The sequence below is a fragment of the Cajanus cajan genome, chromosome 7, assembly GCF_000230855.2.
Source record: "Cajanus cajan strain Asha chromosome 7, NIPB_CcT2T_4, whole genome shotgun sequence".
Taxonomy (NCBI): Eukaryota; Viridiplantae; Streptophyta; class Magnoliopsida; order Fabales; family Fabaceae; genus Cajanus; species Cajanus cajan.
The window spans coordinates 54457649-54468148 of NC_138523.1; the positions used below are offsets into that span (position 1 = coordinate 54457649).

A 10500-nucleotide genomic window follows, 5' to 3' on the forward strand; every position below is an offset into this window, starting at 1 on the left:
TATATTTATATAATTTATCTTAAAATATGTTATGTTAACAATATGCGTTAATTTATGTGTGTCTTATACAATTTTAAAATTTAATGAAGTCAAATTTAGTTAAGTAAAAAACTATAAAAAATTATAGATAATATAAATATACAAATAAATCTATTTCAATTTGTCCTACAGACATTTTATCAGTGAGGTTAAGTACAATTGTGAAATACGTTAGCTCGACTTACACTAGAGTATGTAAGTGGTTAATTTGACTCGGGTTGAATTATTTATGGTTTGTTTATTTTATAATTCGGATTAGCCAATTAGATCAAATCAAATTAATTTTATTCTTTTTATATTTAAATTTTTTAAAAAATTAAAAATATTGAACCAAATAAATCCAATAAATTTTGAACCTAAAATTTCGTGAGTTGATTTGACCTATTGACATGTTGGATTGAGTCAAATTAAAGGATTTTACTTGTAGGTCACCTTTTAGAGTCCAGGCAGATTCAAATTGTCTGACGGAGCCATTTGAAATGCCTTTATAATTGAGATGCAAAGTTGCATACTTAACCCTCCTGGCTCCCAGTGAATGTTTGGATACACAGTGAAACTGTGGAAGGAGAAAAATACCATGTAAAAAACATGATAAATCTATAGCAACTATGTATCAGACTATTAGCACTTGGTTTTTACCATGAAAAAATGAATTGCTTTTGTATTACTATTGACGTATAATCGAAACATGGTACTAGCGTGGTGTAGTGGTATAGTATCTCACGGGACAAGAAGTCAAAAGGCAATGATAAATAGACCAAATTTCCAATTTATAATGGAGTGAGTTTTGATGAAACCTATTTGGCTTCTCAGTCCTAAACATAAACATCATCTCATATCATCATTACCTCTACCCAACATCATGACATTATCTCAAACCAAAGTCATCATCAGTGTAGATCTCTTGGGCCCCCTCCTAGTCAACAACAAAATGTGCTAGACCTTCAAGTACCGAATCAGACCAACCCCACAACACACAACACATGTGGGCCCCAACCCCAAACACCTAAGCCATTCAATGTACCGTTACAAAGTGAATGAGTTTTGTGCTGGGACAACTACATAGGGAGGAGACAAAAATACATTCACAACAACACCAATATTTTGACACACAAAAATTATAATTATAAGAAGCCACCCTGCAAGAGAGCACTGCAACTTCAAATTATTCTTCTTCTTTGTATCATTGCTTTTATAATCCTCAGTTGCCCTTTTGGACTCATTCATTGCCCTCCATATACATGTTCCTCTCTCTCTCTCTCTCTCCCTCTCCCTCTTTACACGTATATGATTTTTTAATGACATCTTCAATCGAGAATCAGAAATTATAATATCATAAATCCATGTTTAAGGGATGATTAAGATACATGGGCATGGCATGGTAATTCCCCGAGGCTGCGGAAACAGATAGGTGAGAGAGAGAGAAGTAAAAGCAAAGAGGCAGGGAAAGGAAAGGCTTTTACACGTGATAAAGAAAGAACCAAAAGCGCTTTGCATGCGTGTATGTATAAGATCATCATAATCATCATCAACCCAGCACCTTCCCTTTCCTTTCCTTTCTTCATCCTCTTCGAAATTCTCAATCTTCTGCTTCCACCAACATACCCTTCTACTATTTCTACCTCTCTTTCACGTCTAACTTACTACCCATGCCCTCCTTTTCAAAGAGGGTGAGTTCAAGTTTTCCTCTTTTTCTCCCCTTTCTTTCTTCATTCTCATGCTCATTGTCACTTGTTGCTTGCCGGGGTTTCACTTTTGTTTCGACTTTCTTTAACTTCAAGGCATTTAATGGAAAACATATTGCTCTAAAGCGTTAACAGCATTCTCTCTCTCTTTTCTTAGTGAAAATCTTTGACACAGTAATTTTGTTTTCTTCTGCTTGGTTCTTTTCCTTTTCTCAATTTCATGGTAGTCCTGTTTAGTGAAGCTTTCAAATTTGTCTACACAATCCATACATTGTTCTGTTGTCTTTTTTAAAAGTGTGGCTATGTAGCTGTATATGTTCGTCGTCTTGGTAATTTTCAGTTTTTGAGACGCCTGTGGGAACTGGTTTTGTCTTCTGGCTATTTCCATTTTCTGAGTTTCTCGTATGTCTAATCAAATTTTATCATTAATTCTTCTCTTCCTTGCTCAAACTCATTGGCTTCCTCACCGGACATTCGTGTGTTTTTTTATCTTTTGATTTGATTTTTTTTTTTGTCTTTTGCTGTGATACCTCGTGTTGCACAGTTAATGTTTTGTGCTGCAAATTTGAACTGAGATTTCCTTGTTTTATGCCTTTTCAACTTTAAGCAGAAGGCAGAAGATGTTGTCAAAATTTACTTTTGTTTGCTTTATTTTGCTCTATGGACTTCTATACTACCACCATAACCACTTTTGGATTTACTCGCTGAAACAAAGGTGAAAATATTGGATTTTTCTATTTTGCAATAGAATGGTAATGCTTGTATTGCAATACAATACAATGCCAGTTTCAGTTTCACCCTTCCTAATTTTCTTTTGCTGACTTCATACATCAAATCAATCCATTAATCATTCTCATTAGTGCACAGTAATTAACACTAATTGAACCAACATAATTGCATTTTCCATCTTTGTATATGCATTCTTAGCTGAAGCAATTGGTACTGTTTGGCAGATATAACAAGCAAAAGGTAGAAGAGTGTGAAATTGGTTTTTGCTGTGCAGCTTGTCATCTTTGACAAGTGTGTTGTACTGTTGTTGTTTGTACACATAAATACTCATCTACAAAGGCAACATGCCTGTGAGGCAGATGAAAGATAGTTCCGAGCAACACCTTGTGATCAAACCCCATTTGCAGAATCCTATGAATCCGGCCAAGAAGACAACGAAAGCTGCTCAAAACGGCAAAGATCCACCACCCCAAGAAAACCATAACCAAACTTTGTCTCACGCAAAGAACAAGGGAAGAAGAAGGGGGAGAGGTGGCAGAAAACCTGATCAAGGAGATGTTATGATGAGGCCTAGTTGCAGGCCATGTACTGCGCCACTAACAAGTAGGGCAAATGGGAATGTTGAAAATGGTTGCATCACTGATACTGGTTTTCCCACTTCAAGCAAGTCCTTGAACTTTGCTCGTAGACCTGGGTATGGACAAGTTGGGACAAAATGCATTGTGAAGGCTAACCACTTCTTTGCAGAGTTACCAGACAAGGACTTGAACCAATATGATGTAAGATTAAGATCCTTTCTTTGGTATACGTATATCTATCACTACACTGATAAGGCAATTAAACTGGATCTTCTGAGTGCACAACTATTGGGCCCTCTATGGCAGCATGCATTTAAGTTCATCCTGTGATTTTCCTCTTATAGGACTCCTGCTTTTGCAGTCCTTTTCTTGTAGTGCCATCAATGAGACTTTTAAATTTGGCTTGAGCCTTTTGTTCCCTATTATTATTATAGCTTTTGCTTTAATTTAATGCCATTATGCATTGCTTTATTTTGAAGGTTACTATTACCCCAGAAGTGTCTTCTAGAACAGTAAACAGGTCCATCATAGCAGAACTTGTGAGGCTGTATAAAGAATCTGACTTGGGGATGAGACTTCCAGCATATGATGGCAGAAAAAGTCTGTACACAGCAGGGCAGCTTCCCTTTGCTTGGAGAGAATTTAAAATTAAGCTTGTAGATGAAGAGGATGGAGTTAATGGCCCCAAGTAGGGATTTATTGCCTATAGTCACTTTTAATGTTTTTCTCTTCTTCTCTGTCCCGTATCAACTCACACACAGACACACAAACTCCCCCTTTGTACTGTAACCAGATAAAAATGAACAGTTTTTTATGTGCTCGAGTAAGTTCAATTTCAACTGACACTTTTGGTCAAATTTTAGAAGGGAACGAGAGTACAGGGTAGTGATCAAGTTTGTTGCTCGGGCAAACTTGCATCACCTGGGCCAGTTTCTAGCTGGTAAGCGTGCTGATGCACCACAAGAGGCACTTCAAATTCTTGACATAGTACTAAGAGAGCTGTCAACTAAGAGGTAGTATGTCAAGGGGATTTAAACTTTGTAAATTCAAGAAATGAAAAATTTAATGAAAGTGTGAAGCTTAAGTTCTTGTTTATCTTACCAAGGCTGCATTTTCTAAAGGTATTGCCCCATTGGAAGGTCCTTCTTTTCACATGATATTAGAACACCACAACGGCTTGGAGAGGGATTACAGTCATGGTGTGGATTTTACCAGAGCATAAGGCCTACACAAATGGGCCTGTCCCTCAATATTGGTATATTATTTATATTGAAGGCTTGTTTAGTTTGAGAAATTGTTTTTGATTTTCAAAGATTTGTATAGGAAATAGGAAAGCAACATTTTTTTGTTGTACGAATCTTTCAAATAGAAAACAAAATGAAAATAAGGTGACATTTTTGTAATTAAAAGTTAAAGTTGAAAATGAAAACAAAAATTATTTTCTCTAACCAAGTAATTTTCATTTCTCTTCATTCTGTCCTTGCATTTCATAGATATGGCATCTGCTGCATTTATTGAGCCTCTTCCAGTAGTGGAATTTGTTGGGCAGCTATTAGGAAAAGATGTGCTTTCAAGACCATTGTCAGATGCAGATCGCATTAAGGTACTTAGTAATATGGACAGAGCTAGCTAAGTTCATCTGTTATGTTGTCAATATCGCTCAATGTATATAGCTACTTTTTGATGTCTAACAGATTAAGAAAGCCCTTAGAGGAGTTAAAGTTGAAGTGACCCACAGAGGAAGTGTGAGAAGAAAATATCGTGTTTCGGGGTTGACTTCTCAACCAACAAGAGAACTTGTGTAGGTTTTTTGTCTTTCGGATCTCTTCCTACAAACAATCTTTGAAGTTATAGTGATTTAACTTTTTCCATTAGCTCACTAAATAATAAATATGCATTTCTTTAGGTTTCCTGTTGATGAGAACTCAACTATGAAATCAGTGGTTGAATACTTCCAAGAGATGTATGGTTTCACTATTCAATACACTCACCTTCCTTGCCTTCAAGTAGGAAACCAAAAGAAGGCCAACTATTTACCTATGGAGGTAGGGAAAGTTCCTGGCAATTGAAATAGTTCAACATTCTCATAATGTTTTTGTTTAATGTTATTTGCTTTTGTTTCTGCAGGCATGCAAAATTGTTGAGGGGCAACGTTATACAAAAAGATTGAATGAGAAGCAAATTACTGCTCTGTTAAAAGTTACTTGCCAGAGACCTCGCGATCGGGAAAATGACATTTTACGGGTATTTAATTTTGAACCTTCACTACAACAACCAAGCCTTTTATTTAAATGTTAAACCTTCACGGAAAAAAAAAATATGGCCACTTCCCACCCGTCGCTCCTTTTTTTTTTTTTTTTTTAAAAAAAAAGATTATACTTATATCTCATTGTAGAACAATTAGAAAATGAAGGGGCCTTAAAGTTAATACAGTTTTCATGATTTGTTGCAAAAGTACTTACCAAACTTGTGTTTTACACTTTTACTCATCACGTGTATGACAATGTAGTTATTGGAATATTTAGATAAAGATTTGAAACTTACGGAGGTTTTATGTGACAAATGAAACCTTGGATTAAAATGAAGGAAAAGTGAATTCAAGAGTCTATGATGTTTAGAGAGAGAGAGAGAGAGAGAGATTCTCAACTACATGATACTGTTGGTCTTTCATAGTAATGATTCGTTTATTTAATTTTATTTTTATGTGGTGGTTGTGCGGGTCATACAAGCAGACCATTCAGCATAATGCTTATGATCAAGATCCTTATGCAAAGGAATTTGGAATTAAAATCAGTGAAAAGCTAGCTTCCGTTGAAGCACGAATTCTTCCTGCCCCTTGGGTAATGTGCTTCTCCTTCTAAAGATCTGATTTTTCATATACAGAAAATTTAGTTTACCTTTCCTTGTCATTCACTGATTTCAAGTACTTCTGACTGCAGCTTAAATATCACGAAAGTGGGAAAGAAAAGAACTGTTTACCCCAAGTTGGTCAGTGGAATATGATGAACAAGGTAATGTATATATTACATTTATCTGCTCCCAAGTTGTTATGTAGTATAGCTGTTGTTGGCCAATTCTCTTTAGGGCTTGTTTGAATAAACTTATCTAGAAACAATTATAGGAGTCATAAATATGAAAGAAAATAAATAACCTTCTCCATAAACTAAAACTAGTTTATACATAAGTTAAAAATAAGATTTTGAAGAAATTAATAGGAAATATCTTCTACAAATACCTGGTGGAGAAGTTTATTTCATTTCCCCCCCTATTTTTCTCTTTTAGAAGTACTTTTGGATAAGTTTACTCAAATAGATCCTTAATATAATTTTAGGGACAAAATTTTGTTATGTTGATATTGCTTAAGCATAGTTAATCTATTTTAAAGTTACTATTCATATTCTTAACACACAAAAAGGAAGTAAATAATCCTATTATTAAAACCCTTTATAAAGCTGTTTTTTTTTATTTTATAATTTTTTTTATAATTTTTTACTTTGGTCCAATTTAATTGAAATCATGAAATTCCAAGGCTGCTATTCTTGTTGTTTGGATTATGTTATGATATTTGTCTGAGAGTAATATATTTATATAAGAGAGGTATTTATATCTTGTTTTTAAAGGATTCTCTTATCAATAGAATGTATTAACTTTATAAACTCTTATTTTATCTTTCATTTTATCGATGTGAGACTTTATTTATATTCCAATACGTGCTTTTTAGGCCTAAAAATTTTGTGATGGTTCACAGTATTGATATCTGTCTCCTAAATCTTGAATGACAGAAAATGATTAATGGAATGACTGTTAGCCGGTGGGCATGCATAAATTTTTCACGGAGTGTGCAAGATAGTGTTGCTCGCACTTTTTGTAATGAGCTTTCTCAAATGTGTCAAGTATCTGGCATGGTAATCCTCAGTCTGTTTTATTATTGTTTTGTCCATGTTTGAAGTGTAATTTTTTTTTATTTTTTTTTATGGTATTTAGTAACATGTCTTTTCTTGTAGGAATTTAACCCAGAGCCTGTTATCCCCATATACAATGCCAAGCCTGAACAGGTGGGAAAAGCTTTGAAACATGTTTACCATGTTTCAGCGAGCAAAACTAAAGGAAAGGAGTTGGAGCTTTTGTTAGCAATATTGCCAGACAATAATGGATCTCTCTATGGTAAGCCACATGAGTTGATAGTAACTTTACAAGATTGTGGTATGGTACAATCACTGATTCCTACTTGCTTGAGTTGACAGAACAAAAAAGGGTATGTTTTGAGTTAAAATGCAGAAGTTTCATTTAAATATCTTCTGTTTTCAGGTGATCTCAAGCGTATTTGTGAAACTGACCTTGGCTTAATCTCACAATGCTGTCTGACAAAGCATGTCTTCAAAATCACTAAACAGTACTTGGCTAATGTGTCTCTGAAGATCAATGTAAAGGTTTGTTTACTGCATATTCCTGATTAAACCATTGTTTGAACTTTAGAGTCTAATTTTCAATTTCTGTTAATTATTAGGCAAATCCCTGTCCACGTTTTTCTTCGTTATTGCATGCATAACCTCAATTTTTTTTTAATAAATACATGGACACTAGTTAGAAATTGTTAGCCAAAGACACGGCTTAAAACCCCAACCCATGGTGTAGAAATTATGATGCATTTATGTTATTTTATCTTTAGCCAATGTAAAAATCACTCTTCTCATAAATGCTTTAAATAATTAACTAGTGGTCACTCACCCTCCTCTTGATGCAGATGGGAGGTAGAAACACTGTACTTCTTGATGCTGTAAGCTGCAGAATACCATTGGTTAGTGACATACCAACCATAATTTTCGGAGCAGATGTAACCCACCCTGAAAATGGAGAAGACTCAAGCCCCTCAATAGCAGCTGTATTTATCTAATTTATTTATCTTCATTTATCTAAAATTTGTTTTATAGCATCTTAATAGTCATTGAGGGTTTTGGCAATTGATAATGGTTGCATAATCTATAGGTAGTAGCATCCCAGGACTGGCCTGAAGTGACAAAATATGCTGGTTTAGTGTGCGCCCAAGCTCACAGACAGGAACTTATACAGGATTTGTACAAAACATGGCATGACCCTGTTCGTGGCACAGTCAGTGGTGGCATGATCCGGTACTAATAATATCAATTTTACTATGTTAATTCTGAACATTGTTCTAGGTAGTGTGATGGGATTCAATTAAATTATATCTTAGTTTATCATTTTCATGTGTCCTTTTTTGTGCAGAGATTTACTGGTTTCCTTTAGAAAGGCAACAGGACAAAAGCCTCTGCGGATTATATTTTACAGGTCATTATGTTTAATTTATGATGAAAGTTCTATGATGCATGTATGCGTGCTTACCTAGGAGCATGGCTTTCTGAAACATTATAGTTTGATGGAAATATTGGTTACCTGTGTATTAACATTGAAATTTGAACAGGGATGGTGTAAGTGAAGGACAATTTTACCAAGTTTTACTCTATGAGTTGGATGCGATTCGAAAGGTCAGGATCGTTTACTTTTTCTCATCATACACTTGTATTCTTTTTACATCTAAGATATGTTCTGAGAAGTGGTATCTGTTTAGGCATGTGCTTCCTTAGAACCAAACTACCAGCCTCCTGTAACTTTCATAGTTGTGCAAAAAAGACACCATACCCGGTTATTCGCAAACAACTACAGGGACAGAAGCAGTACAGATAGGAGTGGGAATATATTGCCTGGTATGTTGCACATTCCTGAAAAGATTATGTACAGAAAGGTATTTCTGAATCATTCTTTGCTTTTAAAATGATTATCTAATGGATTGGAGTTTTCTTGTTTTAAATTGTGTTTCAGGGACTGTTGTTGATTCCAAAATCTGCCATCCAACAGAATTTGATTTTTATCTCTGCAGTCATGCTGGCATCCAGGTAGAAGATAGTTTGTATTTTTCTCCCTTCTATACCAGGGTCCATAACTTTCAAACTTGAGAGAATGAGCAAAGTATTATCAATAAGAAGTTTTTTGTTGGTTTTTCTCATGTCTATTATTTGATATTATGCAAAATCATTTGCCTGGTGTTGTTCTAGGAATATTTTTCAAAGTTCCCCCACAAAGCTAGAATTGATATCCCTGATTTGAAAATATCAATCTTTATTAGCATTTAGCATTCTGATTTCTGACTCTCCCCTGCATTAGTGTGGTTCTGATGTCTAGCACACAAGTATGTCTTAAGATATGAACTTATTTATTTTTAACATAGGAGGATTACAGATTAACCCAGAGTGAAACTCAGAATCAAGATTAGCTTTACTAATATATTGGAAAAACTAAACCTGTGTTTCTATTATCATTCAGGGTACCAGTCGGCCGGCACATTATCATGTTTTGTGGGATGAAAACAACTTCACAGCAGATGGAATTCAGTCTTTGACAAACAATCTGTGTTATACATATGCCAGGTGTACGCGCTCGGTATCTGTAGGTGAGGCTGTGTTTCAATTCATATGTAGTTTTTTCAGTTTTTGGTCTCAGTTATGTTATGACCCTTGTCCTTACCCTTAAGACTAGTTGAACAGCTATAGTAGTTTTACAACAGCGTTGAACTTTAACCTTTGTATTTGTCTTGGATAATTCAAAGCTTAATTGGGTAGAAATTGTTGTTGTGCAGTTCCTCCAGCATATTATGCACATTTAGCAGCCTTTCGAGCCCGGTTCTATATGGAACCAGATATGCAAGAGAATGGCTCTAATGGTGATGGTAATGGTCATAGTTCCAAAGGAACACGTGTAGCTGGAGATTATAGTGTCAAGCCATTGCCAGACTTGAAAGAAAATGTGAAGAGAGTAATGTTTTACTGTTAGACTTCTAGGTAGGTAAGTGAAACGATCATGGAATTCAATGTTCACCTCACATTACTTTGTACATTAGTTGTGGTTCATGCATAGCAGCTAGGTTTCCCGTGATAGATGCATGATTACAGTTCTTTAGGCTTAGTTAGTTTTAGAATGAATTCCTACAAGTATTATTAGGTTTTATAGATGCTGTCAAATTTGGCATTGTAAAAATATTCTGTCAATCATTGTAGAAAATTTTGCCATAAGGCCTTTACAAATGTTGAAGAGTAGAAATTTCCTACTTCATCTTTGCAAGGAGGGGAAGTTTTTCTAATTAGTCTAATTTGCAAAACATTAAGTTAGCATTCATGATTATCATGTACAATAAATATATACATTAAGCCAGAGAATATTGGGATACAAGTTAGTGTAACGTTTCATTGCTAATTTGCTTTCTCTCCATGTGAATAAATAACCAAAAATATTGCTGAAAAAAAAACGATAAATTATATTATTCAATAAATATATACAACAATAAGAATGTCTACAATAAGAGAGGAAGAAAAGAAGAAAACATGCAATAAGAAGAGTGGTGTCATGTAGAGGTACATAAAAAGGAGGGTTGTATGAGAAGTTAAATAATTTTGTTA

General features: G+C 34.8%; 1 protein-coding gene across 3 annotated transcripts; it reads left to right on the top strand.

Annotated features, from left to right (window-relative positions):
- Positions 1 to 1277: 1277 nt before the first annotated feature.
- On the top strand, positions 1278 to 10219 carry LOC109792837 (protein argonaute 10). 3 transcript variants are annotated; one of them, XM_020352296.3, is made up of 22 exons: positions 1278 to 1709; positions 2678 to 3232; positions 3511 to 3719; positions 3898 to 4044; positions 4153 to 4286; positions 4525 to 4634; positions 4726 to 4832; positions 4938 to 5076; positions 5159 to 5275; positions 5764 to 5871; positions 5971 to 6042; positions 6814 to 6936; positions 7036 to 7195; positions 7340 to 7461; positions 7776 to 7913; positions 8018 to 8160; positions 8276 to 8338; positions 8472 to 8535; positions 8619 to 8754; positions 8870 to 8943; positions 9371 to 9497; positions 9684 to 10219. In XM_020352296.3, the coding sequence occupies exons 2-22, from the start codon at positions 2798 to 2800 to the stop codon at positions 9875 to 9877; spliced, it is 2922 nt and encodes a 973-aa protein (XP_020207885.1). In that variant the 5' UTR covers positions 1278 to 1709; positions 2678 to 2797; the 3' UTR covers positions 9878 to 10219. The 3 variants fall into 3 exon arrangements, with proteins under 3 accessions (XP_020207885.1, XP_020207876.1, XP_029126474.1); XM_020352287.3 differs by having other exon boundaries at positions 1279 to 1709; positions 3895 to 4044; XM_029270641.2 differs by lacking the exon at positions 1278 to 1709 and adding an exon at positions 1746 to 2439 and having other exon boundaries at positions 3895 to 4044.
- Positions 10220 to 10500: the final 281 nt, after the last annotated feature.

Coding starts and splice junctions, on each gene's coding strand:
- LOC109792837 (XM_020352287.3), top strand. CDS start 2,798: ATGCCTGTGAGGCAGATGAAAGATAGTTCCGAGCAACACCTTGTGATC. Junction 5,077..5,158: donor CCAACTATTTACCTATGGAG/GTAGGGAAAGTT, acceptor TTGTTTCTGCAG/GCATGCAAAATTGTTGAGGG. Junction 8,536..8,618: donor AGTTGGATGCGATTCGAAAG/GTCAGGATCGTT, acceptor GTATCTGTTTAG/GCATGTGCTTCCTTAGAACC.